The sequence below is a fragment of the Rhincodon typus genome, chromosome 8, assembly GCF_021869965.1.
Source record: "Rhincodon typus isolate 14 chromosome 8, sRhiTyp1.1, whole genome shotgun sequence".
In the NCBI taxonomy this organism is placed as follows: Eukaryota; Metazoa; Chordata; class Chondrichthyes; order Orectolobiformes; family Rhincodontidae; genus Rhincodon; species Rhincodon typus.
In genome coordinates, this window is record NC_063339.1 from 64,629,088 (window position 1) to 64,652,512 (window position 23,425).

Here is a 23,425-nt window from a genome sequence, read left to right on the forward strand (position 1 = left end):
AAATATGGACATGTGTAGCAATTCAGCCTGCTCTGCTTTCAACATGATCAATTGTTCAACTTAGTAGCCTGTTCTCACTTTCTCCCCGTACCCTTCGATGCCTTTAGCCCCAAGAACTATATCTAACACCTTTTGAAAAACATTCAATGTTTTGGCCTCACCCGCTTTTTGTGGCTTGCCACTCTCCGGATGAAGGAGACTTCTCCTTAGCCCAGTCCTAAAATAATTTTCACGTTTGTCAGAATCATGGAATGATGCAGTCAGAAAGCAATCTAAGCCATTGTTGCCCGGCCAGTTGTACGACAGAGCCATGACTAGCTTGTCCAACGCCTGTTATTTTCCCATAGTGTGTTTTAAACTTCTGCATTGAATCTGCTTCTACCATACTTCAAGGCAGTGAAATCCAAATCACAACAACACGTTGCTATGTAAAAGGTTTCTTCATGTCATCTGTAGCTTTTGTTAATCAATTTAAAGTCACTAACCTCTTGTTCCAACACCATATGCTCCTGATTTCTCATAGGCCATTAAAACAGTTCATAATTATGGCAATGCAGTTATATTTTACATTGCTGTCAGTGATTATTAATATCTTGCGACATCACAGAACAACAAAGCGATGTTGTCAGTTTAGCTGCTGATTGGATTTAAAAATAATTTGCTGCTGTGAGTTCTGTTGTCTTAACCTTCATTCAGATTGAGATGGGAGGAGAACCACAAGAACAATTTTGTGGATTAACTCTACAACACGAGCAAAGGATTCCTCACTCTACAAAAGGAGACTGAAGGGAATCCCTTCCAGATGTTATCATCCAACTAAGGAGAATATAAATATCCTGAAATAGATTTTTATACTACAAGGAATAACCATACAAGTATCAGTTAATCTACTAATCCACCTGCCCCCACAATAAATTAAAGGACAGTTACATGGAAAAATTGATTTTAAGACTCTCCAACTTAGTATTTACTCATCAACATACCAAACATAAACTGGTCTCAAAAATTTAGATTATAAATACTCAACCTGTACGATGCATGAGGTTTCAAATTAACTTCATCAGCTATTGAAATACACCTTATGCCTTGGCACTACATTTCTTCTTGCCATGCCGCTGTTAAATTTTGAACTCTGTAATCTTGAATCTGCTCTCTGGAGAGTGAATCAATCCTGTAATTATCAAATGGTACGTGCACACAGATTTCATATTCCATAGGATTAGATGAAGTTATGTTCCAAATCCTTTTCTACTGTTATCCATTAATTTTACACTACACTCAAGTAAAAGCTTCTCAAACAAAATTGTGATTTCATTTGTTCACTCCATCCAAATACATTGTATGGGGAAGTCAGTCAAATGAAGCGTCACAAGTCAAATTTTAATTTCTAACATGGTGCTCAAATATCTCATATCACAAGTGCTCTCTCATTTTTGAATGTGCAATTTTGAATTTAAAGCAATGACAGCAGTTGCAACTCTACAGAAGTTACAACACATTTATTTTATCCATCCCGTCTCAACTCTTGCCAATCTGCAAAAGCAGATTGTCTCTTTACAACCTATTACTACTCCTATGCTAAATTGTTACGCACCACAGAATGAAACAAAGAAAAAAAATCAATTGTACTTTTTGGAAGTTCTCAACTACATCCTGTGGTTACTGTTTAGTGCAATGAAGGGCATGAATAACCCAAAACCCCAGGCTAATGTTCTGGGGATATGGGTTTGAAAAGCAGACAGTGAAATCTGAATTCAATAAAATCTGAAATTAAAGACTAGTCAAATGGCAACCATTTAACCATTGCTATTTGTTGTAAACCTCATCTGGGTCACTCATGTCCTTCAGGAAAGGAAACCTGTCTCTTTTCCTGATCTGGCCTACATGTGACTGTACACTCGCAACAACGTGGTTAACACTTGCAATTTGGGATTGGCAATAAAAAATGCTGGCTCAGCCAACAACAAAATCCTATGAATGAATAACAAAAACTCTCAAACATAGTACAATGTATATTTCCAGGAATGGTCTTTAGCATCCTATGTATTCACAACTGAAATGAGCTTTTGAAACCAAACATTGCCGTCTTATGCCACACAAGAACGTGTATCACATTGTAGTACACATCATAATGTTGTGTTGCAACTTTGATGGGTCAATTACTTTACCAGTTAGTAGTTAGGCCAAGCTTACCATGGTATTCTTAGAGGTATTCTTTAGTTGAATATCACCTGCGATAATCAGAATTGGCTTTAGCACCATGATGCAGATCTCTCCAGTGGAGGAAGGAGAAAAATCAGGAAGGAAAATAATGACAAATTCTATTCAATGTGAAGTGTCTAATGAGTATTTAGGAAATGGCCCTCAAATTCAAGCACAGTCCTTCAGCTAAGTTAGGTCTGATTTTCAATCGTGGTCCATGTTGACTTGGTTAATCTCAACCACTAGATTAGTAATACTATAATTGGCCACAAAATCACAAACTTCAGTAGGAAAATCATTTGATGTGAAATGAATTAGTTATTATTCTCTAATGACACCTGCTCCAAATGCAAATACAAGAACATCAGTCAAGCTCATCTCACCTGCCTGCGTTTGGCCCATATCCCTCTAAACATACCTTGGAAGGTCAAGCTTGGTTTTGCAAATCACTTGTGCAGATAAAGAAACTGCAGTTATACAAAGTTATTCCACTCTTTACAAAAGGGCAGAAAACCATGGGTTTCAAGTTCTTAACACATCTTGATGGAAAGCAAGACTCCTGTTGGCCAGGCATCTCTTCTTTTGGAAAATCACTCGATTACTGGGAAGTTCTTTAATATTCTATTAGAAATTAATATGTATACCATTTATTCCTTACTGGTATGTTTCCATGCTGTATGACTCTATCACTAAGTTCCACTAAAATCAGGAACGTTGCTGCATCTATATCCATTATTCTAATTCACAATTTAAGAATAATCCCTTGGATACACTGCAGTTTACAGTCACTAAACACGAACAAAACCTAGAGAAGTTGGCTTTTTAAGTTAAGATCATAACACATCCTGAATACTCAGCAGTGCTCTGGTACAGCATACTTGTAAAATAATAGATTAATCTTGTGTAAAAACTCACCATGTTGAACTTCTAAATATTGCAATCTAATATAATGGGTTTTCAAATGTATTAAAGAAAAATACAAACTCATTAACTGAGGACCAAATTTCAAAACAAAAACTTAAGGTATCCAATGTACCGGTAACAAGGTGACTATGTAATTCAATAAAGCTAGCCATTCAGTTGGAAAGCTGCACAGTTATGCATATGCATGTCATTATTAGTGTGAACATTTACAAATAAACCTTGCTAAAAACAAACTAATTTGTGTGAAACTTGTTTCAATTACATGTTCAAGTGATTCATTCACGTGAAATGCCAGTGCTATGACAATTAAATGATATGAAACATCAAATTCATGCTTCCAAGAGGCTGTATGGTGAAGACTTCTCCTTAAAACAAATAGATTACCTAAGTAGATGGGCAAATGCATACATACAACTATTTGTATAAATTTTTGAGATCCAATTTATTGATGTTTGATTCCTTAGACGGTATCATTGGCTTTGTTTCACCAGTCTTAGCATTACATTTGAAAATCTGCAGTTTATGGCTAAACCACTTACAACAGCCATTGAGAGATTATATTCCTTTGTGTGAAAATACGAACTTTAAAACTTTCAACTGGTTGGAACCGTAGCAGATTTGACCAAGAAAGGCAAACTGCTTAAAAATGCAAAATCACTTCAAGATGGAAGTGAGAGAACCATCAAATCATCCTTTTTACTTGGGGAGGCGATAGCGATGCACAAAGAGAGACTCGGCACAATTCAAACGCATCAAAATCTATTATGGTCTTAAGACGATATTAATAAATGCTATGTACTGGATATTGAAACCATGGCTATTATAAATGGATCCAGCCAAAAGGACCTGTTGTTGATACACACTGGACCATGTGTTTCAAGACAGGTTCTGGGAACTTTGGAAATTACTGACAGAGAAGCTGGTGCCTCCAATAATCGCTGTCTGTCTCTGTTTTTCTCTCTCTCTCTGAATAAAGCTGTCCAGGCTCCCACGCAAAAAAAAAAACAAAAAAGTCGCATTGAAACCTGCTTGCAGAAAAACTGCAATATTCACGACTCCTGGCTGCACCTAAGAAATCAGCTAACCAACCTTAGTGTCAGGTTAAAACCTTTCACCTCAAGGACATCCGGAGGATTCTACATTTATATTCACCTATCTTCCTTTGCTTTAATAATGCAATTGCTCTTCTCCCAAGATTGTTGGAATATCTATGAGAATGCTGCCATTGGCTTTGCTTAGTGAACACATATCCCTGTTGCCAAGTGATAGCCTGCTCATGTGGTGAGTTTAAGGTGATTAACTACCACTTTGTCTGCACAGAGGGTACTCCTTGGTATTGTCTAACATTGCTTGTCACGCTCCACAAGCGCGTCAGGGGCTTGCACTAAGGGACCAGTGGTGGAGGTGGTCACACTGCAGCCCTGGTTTCTATTTCAAAGCCTTTATTTCAAACAATGGGATTTGTATCAAGGAACTTTTTGCTTTCTTCCTTTCTTTTCCTGGATCAATGGATGTCTGCTGATATATCGTACTCAGGGAGACTGCTACATATAGGGTGCTAAAATAGAATAATTCCATCACTGCATGCTTTCCAAATTGCAGAAAAGTAACGCGATTATCAAACTGTGTCTGCTTCTGGCATTTTATCTGAGCAAGCCCTAATGAGATGATTAAGCAAAAGTGGTATTAAGAAATTACAGAACAAGACTACAGAGTTCCAACATGTAAAAATAGTCAAATCCAAAGGACTTGACACCCAAGATGTATTTTAATTCAACTGCCTCACAGCGAGGGGTTCAGTCACTTTTCCAAATGAGAACCCTAATAGCCACACTAGTTTGCAGCTTGAATTACACTTTATGGAAATAAATAGCATCAAAATAGAGAGAAGCAATGAATTCACAAGTAAATCCCAATCTCTATTTTTTTTAAATACAAACCTGAAGTGAAATTATTAAAATGGCAGTATTGTGTCATTTTAATAATGTATCCTTTGCTTACTTGTGGCCATTGCTGCACTGTAAGAGACATTGACTTATGATAATTGATGAAGGTGAAGTTACAGTACTTATTCAGGAACAACCTGTTTGTTATTCCAGTATCTCACGTAAAGGTGATTGCATGTAAAAAAAATAGGAGCAGAACTTGATACTCACAAGGGGGATATCACGTGCTTTCTCAATCCGAACAATTTTCACAGTCTCTCCTCCATACTCAGCTACTCTCTCATACACATGGTCATTATTTGACGGCTCTAGTAACATTTCTTGCTGTGCTACTCCATCATGGGCTTGAAGTAGTGCCTGAAACAGAGACCAAAAAAAGACTGAGTACATAACACTTAAAATTTGCTCAATGCTGTACCACAAACAGTAAAACCTTTCCCCTTCAATGAAAACAGGTACTACTGGAGAAACTCAGCAGGTCTAGAAGCATCTTTAGAAAGAAAACACAGTTAACATTAATTCTAGCAACTCTTTGTCAGAACAGTTCTGACGAAGTGTCACTGGGTTCGAAACATTAATTGTTTTTCTCTCAACACATGCCACCAGACTTGGGAGTTTCTCCAGCACTTCCTTTTGTTTCAAATCTCCAGCATCCACAGCTGTTAGTTTTGTTTTATTTTCCCTTCACATTACTTAAACAGAAACAATACTAATAAATATTTCATGTATCAGCAACTTGCTGATTGTACGTAAAAAGGTAAAGTTGCCATAGTCCTAGACTAGAAGGCTGTTCTCACATTGGAGAGAGAGATGATTAATGATGGTTTAAACTTAGGATCAAAACTCCTCAGCGAAGAGGAGGTTGAGAATGACAGCCTTTCACGGTGACCTCACCTAGTGTGGGAATTGAATGCACGATATTGGCATTACTCCACATCGCAAAGCAGCTGTCCAGCCAACTGAGCTAACTGATTCCCTGCTTCACCCTCCCCCAACTCCCTGAATGTACAAGGTATGACAAACCCGTCTAATAATGGCTTTGTACGTCAAATATCTTATTATTGCTCTAATTTTCCTAATAGGTTAGAAGTAAATTATTTTATTAAATGATTTTAAAGAAAACAATAAGAAGCAAAATGTAGATGCTGCACATTCTTTGGGGAGTCAGGTGGTGACTTTCCTCACTGGAGTATTCCTAGCCACATACCTGCTCTTGTAGCCATTGTGTTTATGTGGGGAGTCCAGTTAAGTTTGTGGTAATGCTAACACAATTAAACATCAATGGGCGGTGGTTAGATTGGTTCTTATCGGAGATGGCCATTGTGTGGCATTTGTATGGTGTGAATGTTACATACCACTCATCAGTCCAAGCTTGGACACTGCCATATCTTGTTGCATTTGAACATGGATTGATTCACTATCTGAGGAGTGGCAAATGGTACGGAATACTGCACAATCAGCGAACATCTCCACTTCTGACCTTATGATGGAGGGAAGGTCATTGATGAAGCAGCCCAAGATGGTTGGGCAGAGGACACTACCCTGAGGAACTGATGCAAAGATGTTCTGGAACAGAAATACTGACCTCCAACAACCCCAACCATTTTCCTACATGCTGGGTATGACTCCAACCAATGGTGAGTTTGCCCTGTGATCCCATTACCTCCAGTTTTGCTAGGGCTACCTGATGACACACTCACGCAGTTGAATGGGGCCTTGATATCAAAGGTTGTCAGTCTCATCTCACCTCTGGAATTCAGCTCTTTTGTCCATGTTTGAACCCAGGTAATGAGGTCAGGAACAGAATGACCTGCTGGAAACCAAACTGGGCATCACTGAGCAGTTGCTGCTTGATAGCACTGTCGATGACATCTTCCCTCACTTTACTGATGGTGTGGCAGGGTGGGGTGGGGGCAGGATTTCTTCTCCTTTTAGTGTACAGGACATACCTGGGTAATTTTCCACATTGCTGGGTAGATGTCAGGGATGTAACTGTACTGGAAAAGCTTGGCTAAGAGTATGGCAAGTTCTGAAGCAGGAGTCTTACGTCTTATTGCTGGAATTTTGTCAGGACCTACAGCCTTTGCAATATACAATGCCTCCAAGCTTTTCTTGCTTGGATGTGGAGCACATCTAATTGGCTGAAAACTGGGATCTGCAATCCTGCAGACCACTGGAGGAGACTGAGGTGGATCATCCACTTGGTACTTTTGGCTGAAGATTGTTTCAAATGTTCCAGCCTCATCTTTCGCACTAATGTGTTGGACTCTTCAGTCATTGGGATGGGGATATTTGCGGAGCCTCCTCCTTCAGGGAGTTCTTTAATTGCCCACAACTGTTCATGACTGGATGCGGCAGCATTGCACAGATTAGATCTGATCTGCTGGCTGTGGGAATTGCTTAGATCTGTCTATCAGTTGCTGCTTATGCATTTTGACATGCAAATAGTCCTGTTTGGTAACTTCACCAGGTTAACACATTTCTAGGTATGCCTAGTGCTGCTCCGGTCATGCCCTCCTGCACTCTCCATTAATGGGTTAATGGTATTGGTTGAGTGGGGAATGCATTGGGCCATAAGGTTGCTGATAGTGCTGGAGTACAATTCTGTTGCTACTGACGGCCTACAGTGCTTCATGGGTGCTCAGTCTTCAGCTGCTAGATTTGTTCCAAGTCTCTCATTTGGCACAGTGATAGTGCCACACAACACAACGGAGGATGCTCTTAATGTGAAAGTGAGACTTTGTCTCCACCAGGACCATACAGTGGTCACTCTTACCAATACTGTAATGGACACATGTATCTGCAGCTGTCAGATTGGCAAGGATGAGGTCAAGTACGGGGTGGCACGGTGGTTGTAGTTAGCACTGCCGCCTCTCAGCGCCAGGGACCTGGCTTCGATTCCAGCCTTGGGCAACTTTCTGTCTGGAGTTTGCATGTTCTCCCCGCACCCATGTGAATTTCCTCTGGGTGCTCCAGTTTCCTCCCACAGTCCAAAGATATGCAGGTTAGGTGGATTGGCCATGCTAAATTGCCCTTAGTGCTCAGGGATGTGTAGGTCACGTGGATTAGTCTTGGAAAATGCAGGATTACAGTGAATAAGGTTAGGGGTCAGATGGGTCTGGACGGGATGCTCTTTGGTCGGTCGGTCCAGACTCAAATGAACCAAATGGCCTGTTTCTGCACTGTAAGGATTACACATTCTATGTTCTATGTTCTAAGTACGTTTTTCTCTCGTTGGTTTCATCAGACCCAGACTAGCAGCCATGATCTTTAGGACCTGACCAGCTTGATCAGTAGTGCTGCTGCCAAATTCACCCTTGGTGGTGGACACAAACTCCCCAACCTAGTCTACATTTTGCAACCTTGCCAACCTCAGTGCTTCCCTCCAATTATTGCTCAACATAGAGAGCACTGATTCGTCAGCTGAGGAAGGACTGTATGTGGTAATCAGGAGGTTTACTTGCCCACATTTAACCTGAAGCCACAAGACTTCATGGAGTCCAGAGTCAATGTCGAGGACTCCCAGGGCAACTCCCTCCAGACTGTATACCCCTGTGCCACTACATCTGCTGGGTCTGTCCTGCCAGTGGGACAGGGCATGTACAGGAATGGTAATGGTGGCATTTGGGACAGTCACATTCACAGAATTGTACCTGACGACTATCAGACTGTTATTTGATTAGGCTGTCAGACAGCTCTCCTAATTTTGGTAATAACCCCCAGATATTACTAAGGAGAGCTTTGCAGGGTTGACAGGGCTGTTTCTGTTGCCTTTTCTGGTGCCTAGGATAATGCCAGGTAACCTGCTCAGTTTCATTTCTTTACGGAGATATTGTATCAACTGCTACGACTCAGTGTCATGCTAGGCCATTTCAGAGAACAGTTGAGGGTCAACCACATTGCTTTGGTCTGGAGTCACATGTAGGTCAGACCAGGTGAAGATGGCAGGTTTTCTTCCCTGAAGGACATCTGACCATGTTCCTCTCCAACATCTATTCCTATATAATTAAATTAGCTGTCTTTTTAAACAGGAATAAAAGCCAAATCTTTAAAATCAAGGACTTTTTTCTATATACTTGGTTCCTAAAACCTGAAGATGTCCAACTAAATAAGCATTTAGTTAAGCAATTAGTCTCTCAGTCAAGCCAGTAAGCCAAACTACGCTAGTTGGCAAAGGTCCATCCAGCAGTTCAAATTAAATTTCTCCAATTGAGCTGAGCCAACCTTGAACCGTTTACTTCTTTGTAGAAACAGTATATGCAGTAGAAGAATTAACAAAAATAACTGAAGCCACATACTTCAAAGTGTGGTGATGCAAGAAGAGCACAGAGTTCCTGTCCATCTTTCTGGTGACTAATGGTCAAAATCTTCTGCACCTTAAAAGAAAAGGTATAGTGATGAACACCACATACAGTAGATCTCAATTTCAATAAAAGGCTATGACAAAGCACCATCTTTTTAACATGTTTGCATAATGATGTCTGGATTTAGCAAAAGGTTCGGAAATTTTTTCATCTAGCTGCAAGTCTAGCTGCAAGAGACAGTATACATAGAAAATGAGATAATGCTCATTGACGGAAGTAAAAACCTATGAAATTGTTATGGATGAAAGCGCATCAGGTTAAAAAACTATACATAATAATTATGCTTATCAGTTAAACACTGCAACCAGTTCAAATTTAGCATGGAAACACATGCTATCACAATGTTGCAAAACGATAACTATAAAAATCACTTCCACATTTTCTTATTGACAGATGGTGGGAAAGTGAAGTACAGAGGATCAAAAAACACTTCCAAAGCTTTGGATATGCAAGGAAACCTGACATTTCAACATTTCTGGCATGGAGGCAGTTAGACCCAGAACAGAATAGCTATCTTTTTGATCATTTAATAATATTAAACGTTACTGTTGCATGTTCAGGTTTATGTTCTCAGAGGCAGGTTGAAATTTGATGCTAAGTAGCCATAATTATCAGCAACACATCATTAATTTCAAGAGCACCTGCTTGATCAAATTCTTCATACTATATGCAATATTCTTTCTAACCATTTTATAGAACTGTGTATTAGGGTCAGTTACAAGGGATACTATCTTACGACTCATTTACTTATTGTATATTCTCTCCTGTTCGCCCAGCAGAGGAAATAATCTACAGACATAAACGGCCAATGAGAGACAACATTCAAAAGTAGAAAGTGGAAAAACCAAATGAAGGAAGAGACAATGCAAGGCTTCCTCCTGTTCTTGGGGCATGGCAACACTTGAAAAATCAACTTAACTACTCACATTGCCTTGTCTTCTGAAAGCCGTCTGAACATTTCCCTTTGAACCATCATAGTCATGAAGTCATTACAGCACAGAAGGCAGCCTCATTCAGACCATCGGGTCTATGCCAGCTCTCTTTACAGCAATCTAGTGTATAGCATTCCCCTATTTTATTGCTGTAGCCCTACAATCTTATTTCCTTCAAGTACCCATCAAATTTATTTGTGAAAGCACCAATCATCTGTTTCCACCATTCTAGTATGCAGTCGGTTCAAGATCATTACGACAGTGAATGAGAAATATCTTTCTGTGGAATCATTGCTAGTCTATTAATCTGGACACACAGACAATGTTCTACAGACCTGCATGGCAGATGGTGGAATCTGACTTCAATAAAATCTGGAATGAAAAGTGCAATGATGACTATGAAACCATTGTCAATTGTCAGGAAAAGCCCATCTGGCTCACTGATGTCCTTTAGGGAAGGAAGCTGCCATCCTTACCTGGTCTGGCCTACATATGACTTTAGCAATGTTGTGGGGTTTAGCAGAAGCCCACATGGCAGGAAAGAGTTAAAAGAAACTTAATTGTATCAGGGTTAAAGTTTCTAGCAGTTACTTACAGGTCATTTTCAAGTACCTGCCCCAATACGACAAACAAACCCCTGAAGGGAAACAGATACCAGTTGTAAAAGAATTATAATAAGAACACCCTGTTAAAAAACTTGATTATATAGCGGATCCGATAACTGTAGGACTTTGTATCTGGTACAATCTGGTATAAAAAGAATCCACAGCTACTGTAAGGAAAAGAGATAGAGAGAGTTTAAGCTCAGAACCATGTAGCAGCAAGCTCTCAGAATAAAGACAATGGAAAGCCATTTTACAGTTTCTGTCTCTCACTCCGGTTCATGGTACAAGAACCTCAAAAACATGTTGACTCTCAAATACCCTCTGGCCAATTAGGAATTGGCAATGAATGCTGGCCTAGCCAGCCATGCCCATAGCCTGTAAATAATTTAAAAAAGAGCCTGTGTCAAAGTCTTACATCTGTGACTCAGTACTTCTTTGACACTCTTCTTTTAAACTGTAATACCAGATTTGTCTCACCATTCCGGTAGGTTGCATGCTGTCCTGTCAATTGGTATCATCTTCAAAGAAGATGATCTGAAGGGTCACTAAACCAGAAATGTTTTAACTCTGATTTCTCTCCACAAATGCTATCAGACCTCCTGAGTTTTTTCCAGCAATTTCTATTTTTGTTTCTGATTTCCAGCATCCTCTGTTCTTTTAGGTTGTGTAAAGTTGGTATCATCTTCACTGCTTGCTACCCTTCCAGGTTTGTGGTCATCAGCAAATGTTAAAAATGCTATTTTGTTTTTTATATTTGAGTTTTCACATCAAAAATGCACTGTCTTAGCGCTTACCGTTGGCGAAATTCAGCATCTATTGCTCTATAGCCTGAAAAACAACCATTTACAAACATTGTGCCCCATCGGTGACAGTCTAGGCACAACCTTCCTTTCCCTGAAGGTGGGGAAGAAGGTAGTAGAAAGAACAAATAATTGGGCAGGTTGGCCCATGAGAACTTTCACTTCCTTCACAAAACCTCAGCAATTAAGATCTGGGTGAAGATGACCTTCAGGACCTGCCACCAAGTAACGCCCTTAAGGGCCTCAACTTGCCACTGGGCCAGGAACCTGCCTTCTTGGCAGATGAGAAAGTAGGATTTCCTGACAGAGAAACCAGGGTGACCTGATCTGTTGCCCCGGTCTAGCACCAATTGGGCCCTGAAAGCCAACCTTGGCTTGGTTTCTGACCACACCCTTTCTCCACGACCCCAAGCCCATGATTGTGGGAAAACAGGTAGCTAAGAGATATGAAGCAGCCCAACCTGGGTCACGAAACTGATTCGAGGAGTCCCTTGAGCTCCTGCATGGTTGCACGATAAATTCTGTTTACAAATTGCTATAGCAACCCATTTCAAAAAGAGTAATAGGAGAAATAGATCAAATGCTTAATAGGAGAAGCATCTTGGTAATTCTGGGGGGTTGAGTAAGGGCAATGCAGTATTCTTAAATGTCCTGATTTTACATTATAGCTTAACTCCTGTATTAAAGCACAAGGACGCGCACCATTGAGAGCCAAGAAGAGGAATAGAATAAAAGTAATGAATTCCAAGCAAGAAAGCTGCAGTTTCAGAGGCCAGCTGAATAAAATGCCAGCTTCTGCAGCATGGATACTTGAATGCAATAATACAACAAAAATTATCAGGTGGTTATACCATCTCACATTTAGAAGATGAACCCACTCTTCTCAAAAAGAGTACCATACAGATGATGAACAGGTAGGGAGGGAGCTAGCTAGAGTGTTTTGGTAGACAGATGGCAGAGTAGAGAACTCTGGAGATGCTGTCATTGCAGTAGAACTGTAAGTAAGTAACAACTGCTCTCCCAAAGGAACACTTTGCAGGCACCAGTTTAACATCACAATTTAAGTCAAAATCTTCAAAAGCTACAGTTAAAAACAAAGATGAAAAAAGTTTAATTACAATTCATTAATTCATTTGGCAATGAACTTACCTCCTGGGATAGATCCTGTGCATTGCCACTCACAGGGTATGGTGGACTCATCTTGTGCATGTGAATGGCTACTGTATTGTGAATGTTGAACGCATTTTGAAAATCCCGGTTCTGAACCAGTTGCAAAATGAGAGTCACATCATCCTGACTCTGGCTGTCAACTAGGCTGTGTTGTATGTGTTTTAGAGAAGACAGCAGTTCATCTATTTCTAGGGTTAAGGAAATAAAAGCCTTGTCAGTAGAATTATTTAATAAACAAAGTATCTCCACAAATGCTCACTAACATAGGTCAAATTGCAGCCAAAGCAATGGAGCAATATAGGAACATGGAAAATATGAACAGGAGTAGACCTTCAAGCCTGCTCCAGTGTTTAATATTACCATAGCTGATATCCTACTCAAACCCTATTCCCACTTTTGCTCCATACCCTTTGATCCCTTCAGCCCCAAGAACTACATCTAAGTGCTTCTTGAAAATAACATGGATGTTGGGAGGATGCAGCAGAAATGAATTTATAAACTCAGTAATAATTTTAAATTCAAACTAAGGAAGGTTAGGAGCTGACACGTCAAGGACAGCAGAATTGGTGAAAAGACTTAATGCAGGCAAACCTTCAAGTAGAACCTGCAGTAAGTTAGTACTGCTTTCAGGTAAAGGATGGGAGACCGTAAAGCCATGAAATCTAGAAGGTGCTGAAGGCACATTGAGGATTCTGACATGTACGTTGTTGTATAGACAGAGCCAAACAGTGTATTGGAGATGAAATCAGTTGAAGAGGATATGGATGGAAATTTAGCTCAATCAAGCAGTTGCGAACGCTGTGAACAGTCTGGTTCATCCTGTGAAGGTGTCTTAAAAGGGAAATGGAGTCAGGGACCATACTGACTTTCCAAATGGAGGAATAACATACAAGCAGTATAGCAGCAGAGTATTTAATGAGGTAGAGTTAGGTGTCATCAGCATTCCTGGATCCACATTTTCAAGATGATGCAATGGTAAAGGCAAGTGATGAGCGTCTCATGGAGTTGGAAGATGATGGACGATAGGCAGGTCAGTCACGTCAAGGACTGCAGAGATGTCAGCGAGGGATGAATCAAAAGTGACGATTCCAGTGTTCAACTGTAATGTGCATCAATGTCTTATTTATGCTAAATCCTTGTGAAGAACTTGATTAGTGGGAACTACAGTACAGTTTCATCTCTGATTAGAGCCATTTTACTGTTGTGGCTAGGGCACAAGCCAAACTAAAGCAATTTAAACCAGAAGGTGCAAAAAAAAAGGGACATGGGCTGACAGGTAACATATTCAAACATTTTGGAGAAGAAAGAGGATTTGACATGGAACAATGTTTCATGAAAACACATGAAATAGAGGTGTTAAGGTTTTTTTTTAAAATAAAGAGGAGGATGTCAGAAGTGAAACAATAATATGCACAAGCAGCATCAAGTAACACACTTTCAAAAGACTAACCTTAGTTTACATTATTAACACTGTTAATAACATTATTAACACTGCAGAAAAAGTTCCCATTTTTCAAAATTGCAAGCCCACACTTGTCAAAGCTTCATAATCTGATCTAAGCTACTGAGCATTTAAATGGAAGAAAAAGGTCTTCAATTTCTATTCAATATAAACATATATTTATTACTTGTAGAATTACAAAGAAATCTAATTTTGCAAACAACCATTTCAAATAGTATCTATGAAATTGCCCATTTCATTTGATATTGAGTAAAGAAATGTTTGAAACATTGCCCATCACCAGTCATCAGTATGAAATGAACTACAAAAATCCAACAAGACTGTGGCAGCTATTCAGATGGGTGAACTATGTTCACCAAAACAAAAAAAAAGACAGGTTCAAAGATCATCTTGGAAATCAGAAACAAAGGGGCCTGGATTCAAAATTGCCAGGCAAGAGATACTAGAAAAGGTGAGAAAGAAATAACAGTGTTGTTAGCACATGGAATATTTATTTAAGTTGAACTAATGATACTTAAGTAGGAATTTGATGAACACTATGTATTCTAGAGCTAATGGAGTCTTTGGAACACTCTTCCTGAAAAACTGGTAGAAGCAGAGTTCTTGAATATTTTAAGGCAGATATAGATAGATCCTTGTTAAATCAAAAGGGGTGAAAGGTTACTGATGTATAGATGGCAATGAAGATTTGATATTTTGATCATATCAGCCTTAAATCTTATTGAATGGCAGAGCAGGTTTGAGGGACAGAATGGCCCATTTCATCTCCTTGATCATGTTTTCACAGGACAGAGCTGGGAAATTAGGATAAGAATAGTTTGGGAAATAGTAATAGCAAAATTATGACGGGACAAATCACATTCTGTTGCAGTCTTACAATTTCTGTTGACAAAAGCTGTTGTGCATTAAAAAGGAAAATTTGTGACGATGACTTTACAAGGTGTATTTTGTTCTCTTTTTTTAAAAAGGATGAAGAGAGGTTGAGACAGAGGTAACAAGCAGTCTGTTCAAAGCCAATAAGTGAACAGCTTCAGGCCTTAAGTTTTTTTAAAAAAAAAGTTGGAATAATAGATGCAGCATGAATGAGTGGAGTCAGGTTCCCACAGAACCAGGGTTTTAGTTTAGCTTTCAATAGCTGTTGGGATTTTATGCTGTCACATGACTCTCTCTCCCTTCTACAGCAAAACACTTGAATTGTCTCTCTCTGGACACCAGAATTTTCTCTTGATGTTCTTTCTTCCTGGCTAGAGAAACATTGTATGTGAGACAATCTATTTTTACAGAGTTTGCCTTTGCCAAAGATGTGTTGAAGGGATGTTACTATACTGCAACAGTTGCTGTTTAGTAGTTAAATAAATCAATTATTCTGTTAAGTTTTCCAACAGAATTAAAGCTATACCAATTCCTCTCTCTTTTGCTTGTATTTTAACTGTAGGGTAAGAATAAAGTGCATTTTGCTTAAAGCCAAGTAGTGTAACCAAGTGAATTACATCTGGAATACAGCACCTTATACTTCCTTTTAAATCAGATAATTTTAGGGCCTAGGTTAGATCCTTGATATAATTGAAGGGGGCTTGGTCTGGTCCATAACAAACATTACTGCAGAATTTTAAGAGCATTTCTTTCCTGTAATTTGGGTGCTTAACTTTCCACCAGAAGTTTTATTTTTGTTGTTGTACGTGATGTAAAAAGAACGCAACCATTTAATTTATAATTTATAATTTATAATTGATTTTCTGAAGAAGGGTCTCGACCTGAAACGTCAGCTTTCCTGCTCCTCTGATGCTGCTTGGCCTGCTGTGTTCATCCAGCTCTACACCTTGTTATCTCATTTAATTTATATGTCAAGATACAAGAAAAATCTGTAGAAGCTTACAATTTACAGAACATTTCTGCTGCACTATGACACTCAAATTACTATGAAATATTACCTCAGATTGTCAATATCTTAATGCCACACAAAAGCTCATTAAATCTACAAAACAGAAAAACTTAAAAATGTCAAATACCCTGTATCTAGATTGAGGGTCATTTTTAGAAAAATATTTAACTAAAAAAAACTATATACAGTAGCTAAGAGATTAGTTTTTCACTCATTTTCATTTACGTACCTAGAACTTTAACCGTGTTGCTAGGTCCTTCTAAAATGTCCTCAAATGTAGGGTTATCAATGCCCACTTTTGGTTGAACTTGGGCTAGTTTTTTCAGTCGAATGGAAGAATTAAGTTCAAACTCCTGCTTCTTTCCCTCTTCTTCTCGTCTACGACGCATGTCGTCCTGTTGTTGGCGAATTCTTTCCAACTGAGCGCTTCGGCGTACAGGCATGGTCCGTGAGCCCAAGTCATCAGGACAATCCACTGCCATTTCTCTGTGTCTTGGTGGCTCATCATGAGATAAAAGATCTATGTTCTTCATCTCACTTTCTGGTCCCTCTGTAACATGTCCATTCATGTGTGAGGTAGTCATGATTAAAACTGAAACCTTTCTACTTTCTTCCTAATATTTGAAACTGTTACGTCAAAGTTGTTTTGGTTTCAGAAAATCCATGTTAATAATAATGGAGGTACTTCTGTTGTAAAATTTACATGGCTGTGCACTTATACTTGACAAATCCACTTCAACTGAGATTGATCTGGAAGGAGAGAGAATTGCTCAATTAAGAAAAAGAATCAAATAAAATTTCATCCACTCTTAAAAATTCATTTAAATTTAAACATTCCATAATCTATTTTTGGCATTTATTTTCTCACATTTATTTAGGCTGTGCAAACCTGTAATTCTTTACTGTGCTATGGATCATGAATGTACTGCACCAGACCTATTTGAGGCAACACACAACCAATCCCACTTTCTATTTAACACGTTTGGTTCTTTTGGCTTCGGTAGGCTTTCCAACATATCACAAAATAACCGGATCACCAGAACCAGCCACCTGGATACATTTCATCTACAATAATAATTTCTGACAGATATCAGGAAATTGAGAGAAATGGGTTCAGAAACAAAATGAAATATCTGGCCCATCCTACGACTCTACATTTGGTTATCAGATTGCTCATAAGTATCTGGATTTACCCGAAAGACCCCTTAAAGGTGTTTAAAATGTGATGTTATCGCCAGCTAGATTTTCTGGGCTTGAACTCATCCAGAAAATTTTGTGCAAAGGATACATTTAATTATCTGAGTGTGAATGCGTCTGAGGCAGACAGCAAAATAAGCAAGAGCATGTGCAAGCACAGCAGAGATCTTCACGGATAAACCCTGTCCAAAAGCAAAGAAATTGAGGGAGAAAATATGCAAAGAAAGGTAACAGCAAAACTTCAGAAATATGAGGGAAAGCTTCAGGTTTCTGCAGAAAACAAACTGCATGAAGAAAACCAAGATGAAAGTGCTTGAAGACATACAAGAAGAAGAATGAGGGACTGGGGGTGGATCAAAAACTCCCGAGATAAAAGGAGACATACTTGCCAACAATGTGGCTTGGCTTCTCAACAATGGACCAAATCATTTTACATTTCGATATGGACCAGCATATTTCTCACATCAGACTTCAGACTGCCACATTTTCCAGCTGCTGACATTTTCAGTTGCAACTTAACTTACAGTTCAGTAGCCAACAGACGTGAATGAATTAACTATTGGCGCCTGTCACATTAAAAGTCAGATTCAGTGCTGCCGAGAGGTAGCAATGGTCTACCAGGAGTGCAGAGGTGAAAGTTAGAGTTTAAAGACAATAATTAGGATCTCCAGGTAAGCGCAGATTACTTCTGTTTTACTAAGTAAAAGGCGCAGGTCATTCAGTTTGCTAACCCACTTATCCTTTATTTCAGTCATAGAGTCCTACAGCACTGAGACAAGCCTTTTGGCCCAACTGGTCCATGCCAACCAAAACATCCATCCACACTTGGCCCATATCCTTCTAAACCTTTCCTATCCATGTATTCGTCTAAATGCCTGTTAGATGTTGTAGGTGTATCCACCTCAGCCACTTCCACTCGCAGCTCATTCCATATGCTTACCACCCTCTGTGTGAAAAAGTTGCCCGTCGGGTTCCCATGTATTCTTTCCCCTCTTACCTAAAGCTGATGCCCCAACCCTGGGAAAAAGGCCGAGTGCATTCACCCTATGCACGCCTCTTATACACTTATCTTATACAATTCTATAAGAACTCCCTCAGTCTCCTATGCTCTAAAGGAGAAAAAAAGTCCTAGCTTGTCTAATCTCTCCATATGACTCAGTCCCTTGAGTCTTGGCAACATGCTTGTAAATTTCTTCTGCACTCTTTCCAGCTTAACAACATCCTTCCAATAGCAAAGGGACCAAAACTGAATACAATACTCCAAGTGCGGCCTCACCAACGTCCTTAACAACTACAACATAACTTCTCAACTTTTATACTCAATGCCCTGACTGATGAAGGCCAGTGTGCCAAAAGCCTTCTTCATCGTCCTGTCTACCTGTGACTCCACTTTCAGGGAACTGTGCACCTGAACTCAGAGGTCCCTCTGTACCACTCCTTAAGGCCCTGTCATTCACCATGAAACTCCTACCTTGATTTGACTTTCTAAAAAATGCAATACCTCATACTTATCTATACTAAACTCCATTTGCCATTTCTGGGCCCGCTTGCCCAGTTGATCAAGATCCTGCTGCAATTTCAGATAAGTTTCCTCACTGTCCACAACAACATCTACTTTAGTGTCATCCACAAACTTACGAATCATGCCTTGTACATTATCATCTAAATCATTGCTGTTTGTTATCTATATCAATGGGCCCAGATCGACTCCTGAGGCACACCACTAGTCACAGGCCTCTAGTCCAACAAGCATCCTTCCACTGTTACTCTCTGCTTCCCACCATCAAGACAACTGTGTATCCAATTTGCCAACTTTCCTTATATTCCACATGACCTAACCTTCTAGAGCAGCCTACCATTTTTTTCCCCTTTATCCATTAATAGGATGAGGGCGTCGCTGGCAAGGCAGCATTTATTGCCCAGACTGCAGTTGAGTCAACCATATTGTTGTGGGTCTGGAGTCACATGTAGGCCTTTGTGAGGCAGAACCAAAGTATATATTTAATTAGTCTGCCATCTCTTTGTTCTCCATTATAAATTCCCCAGTTTCTGACTGTAAGGGACCTACATTTGCCATTACTAATCTTTTTCTTTTCACATACCTACAGAACCTTTTGCAATGAGTTTGTACGTTAATTGCATAACTACTCTTATACTGCCTCTTAATCTTTGTCCTCCTTTGCTGAAATCTAAACTGCTCCCAATCCTTAGGTCTGCTGCTTATTTTAAGCAATTGTATGCCCTTTTATTGGATCTAATACTATCCCTAATTTCACATGTTTAGCCATAGTTAGGCCAACTTTCTAGTTTTATTTTTACAACAGACAAGAATGAACAATTATTTCAGTTCCTTCATCCACTCTTTAAATGTTTGACATTACTTAAAGGGATGATGGTTGATAGGCAATGTTCCCCAATTTATCAAAGCAAACTAGCATCTCAAACCATCGTAATTTCTTTTATTTAGCCTCAGAATCAAATGTATCTTCTTAAATGAAGAATTCTACCATATTATGGTCACTCTTCAAGGAGCCTCAAACAGCTAGACTGTCAATTATAAAAACTGAAAGCAGCATGGATGGTGGAAATCAGAAATAAAAACGGAAATTGCTGCAAAGGCTCAGCAGGTCTGGCAGCATCTATGGAGAGAAATCAGAGTTAATGTTTTGGGTTCAATGACCTTTCTTCAGATATATCGATTACTCCTTTTTCCATTACACCATACCCAGTCTCAGATTCAATACACTCCTCAAAGTATTGATCCAGAAAACTACCGCACATACACTCCAGGAATTCCTCCTCTAGATTAATGTTCCTGATACAGTTCGCCCAATTTATATGCAGATTAAAACTTCTCATAATTACAGCAGTATGTTTATTGCTTGCATCTATAATTTCCTACTTAATGCCTGCCCCAACATTACCACTTTAACCCCCTATATTGCTTTCTGCCTCTTGGTATTGCTAAGCTCTATCCATATACATTCCACCACTGGAACTAATATCCTTCCTTACTACTGCTGTTAATGTCCTCTTTAACCATCATTATTAATCCACCTCCTATTCCTTTCTGTCTGTCATTCCAAAATAATGAATACTCCTGAATATTCAGCTCCCATCCTGGTTACCACAGTCACATCTCTGTAATCCTACCTATATGATATGCTTTTATATCTATTTCCATGTCTAATTCATCCATTTTATTGCTCTATGTATTAAGGCACAACACCTGAAGGCTTATCTTTATAACATTCTTAGTCTCATTGCATTATTTTGTGCTATGGCCCTGTTGATTCTTGCCCTTTAATCCTCTGCCTATCAATTTTTCTACTTCCCATTCTTTTGTTTTTGACCTTGTTTCCCTCTCTTTTGTCACCCTGCCGTTTTAGTTTAAACCCACCCCAACTGCAATAGCAACTACAAACCCCTAGAAGATCAGTCCAGTACTGGTGAAGCCCAATGCAAGGTCCAAGAACAGCACCTCATCTTTCAAGTAGTTATTTTACATCCTTCTGGATCCATTATCAAATTCAACTTGAGAACACAAAATCTGTCCTTCATTCTAAAATTTGTTTTTCCCCAGTATTAGTCTCCACCTCGTTCATTTGTTTTTGCTTTCAAAGTGCAGCTCATTTCCACTATTAATACTTACTCTGGAGCAAGTTTCTTGTTCCTTTATTACTATCATTAAGATTCACATAGCTTTTGCTCTGTGATATCTTTAATCTTTCCTGCCCTCTAAAACAATAGCTAAACCTTGCCTTTCATCCACCTGAACACACACTTTCATCAATAGCTTAAAATCCATCTCATTTCTAATTCTTCAGTTCTCAAGAAAAGTCAGGCTAGACTCAAAATATTCTCTCTCTCACTTCACAGAGGCTGACTTTTTCAATCACTCCTTTTATTTTAGACCTCCATAACTGGCAATATTTTGCTTTTATTTTAGCTCATTACTTTTGCAAATTCAAAAAATTCATGCCAGAACTTCACTGACATCAAGCCATGACAATGCAGCAATGGGACAAACTGCCTCCTTTGATTATTGAGTGACTTAAGCTTCAATCCTGCAAGATAGATGTCTACAGAAGCATGTTTTTTTAACATTTTAAATGCTGTAAATCTAGAATCATGTACCTGGTAGCCACTACTTTGGCATCAATTAAGTGAGCACAATTTAGTGGAATGCTGTGCCTTTCTACTATTTCTATTTAAACACAACAACCCCGGTGACAGAAAGCAGGAGTGAATTGAGACTATAAGCTTCAACAAATATTTGACAACTCAAGAAGTTACAAATAGTACAAGCAAAATACTAGTTTAGAAATTGAATTACAAGAGTCAAATTTTCCTATTTTAAGGAACACTGAAACTCCAATCGTCACGTATATGACAACATAATATAATTTGAAGTCTTTGGTTAAGATATAAGCAAGGTGCAAAAAAGTAGTAGGAAGAAAATGAAGCAATGCAATGGGCTTGTTTAGTTAAGGAAACTGATTGACGTTTCAGTGGCTATAGATATAACTCCAGGAATGGTATGTCATGAAGAAAACAGCATGCATCAGCTACAAGACATCGCTCTGGGAGAGGTTAAATAGAGTTCCATGTTGGTACCTATGATTTAGGCAGGAAAGGAGATTAGCTACTGAGGGTAGATTTTAAGGAGATGGAAAGGAGATTGAAAAGCAGCACCTCTAAAGCAATATCTTAAGATTACTCCAATTTGCAAGAGCAAATGGACTAGGAATAGGAGAACTGAGTGATTGATCACGTGACTGGAAAGCAGGTGTAGAAAGAAGGGCATCAATTTTCTGACACACAGTGGACTAGTTCTGGGGAAGGTGAGACCTATACAAACCATATAACGTACATCTGAACAGGAGTGGGACAAATATCTTTGCAGGGAGATTTGCTGGTAGGGAATGGTTTAAACTAGATTGGCAGAGCAATGGAAACTGGAGGGCAGATTCAGATAGGACAAATTCAGAGCAGGCAAAAGGAGACAGAAAATTAATTAGTAACTCAAACAGAAAAAGCAAAAGGTTAAAAAGTCAACAACACTAGAATTTTGCAAGGCTAAAGAAGGTATAAAATGTACATGTAAGGAGTTTAGCAGATAAAACCAATGAGCTGAAGATGCTGAAATCATTGCTGTATGGATTAATTGACTTAAAGTGGGGCAAAAATGGCAGCTCAACATTCCTGTCTGTAGAGTTTCAGGCAAGTTACAGAGGAAAATTTAAAAAAAAATGTGTAGCATTAATGGTGAAGCATCAACTACAGCTGTCAGGAGGAATGATGTATTAAATTAGTCTAATCAAGCCACGTGTTTGGTTTAGAAATAAAAAAGGGCAACAACACAGATAGGAGTGTAACATAGACTACCATTAGTGGGGAGAGCGATAGAACCTCAAATATGTCGGCTAATTTCAGAATGCAAAAAGCAATAATAGTTGGGGGCCTAATCAGAATATAAACTATGTGGCAAAAAAAAGGGCACAAAATTCTTGAACGCATTAAAGGGAACTTATCTTGTCAGCATGAAACAAGTCCAATGAGAGGGAGTGCAATTCTAGATTTATTCTGAGGAATTGAAGCTAAGCAAGTGGGCAGGGTATCAGTGGAGAACCATTTTGGAGACAGTGACTATAATGCAGTTAGACTTAGCATCATTATTGAAAGGGATGAAAACAGAACAGGAGTATTCCAGAAGAATGTGAGAGGCAAGTCAAATAATTCTAGTCTGGTGAGTTTAACTGCAATGGTGGGCAGGATAAATCACCACTTGGGAACACATGGAATAATTAGCAATAGTCAGCCTTGTTTTAAGCGAAGATTGTGTTTTCCTAACTTAATTGAATCACTGGAAACAACAGCAGAAAACTCAGTCCTGTTCACCCTGCAGAACCCTCCTAGTGACAAAAATTGGGAGGGTAAT

At 39.1% G+C, this 23,425-nt stretch overlaps 1 protein-coding gene across 1 annotated transcript in view; it reads right to left on the reverse strand.

The window, feature by feature from the left end:
* Positions 1-17,046, reverse strand: part of pals1a (protein associated with LIN7 1, MAGUK p55 family member a) — a 43,739-nt gene extending 26,693 nt beyond the window's left edge. Inside the window, exons 1-4 of the mRNA XM_048600396.1 lie at positions 16,517-17,046; positions 12,923-13,131; positions 9,371-9,448; positions 5,283-5,429 (exon numbers count right to left, since the gene is read on the reverse strand). Coding sequence (XP_048456353.1) covers positions 5,283-5,429; positions 9,371-9,448; positions 12,923-13,131; positions 16,517-16,871 — 789 coding nt within the window. The 5' untranslated portion in view covers positions 16,872-17,046. The remainder of the gene's footprint in view (positions 1-5,282; positions 5,430-9,370; positions 9,449-12,922; positions 13,132-16,516) is intronic.
* Positions 17,047-23,425: the final 6,379 nt, after the last annotated feature.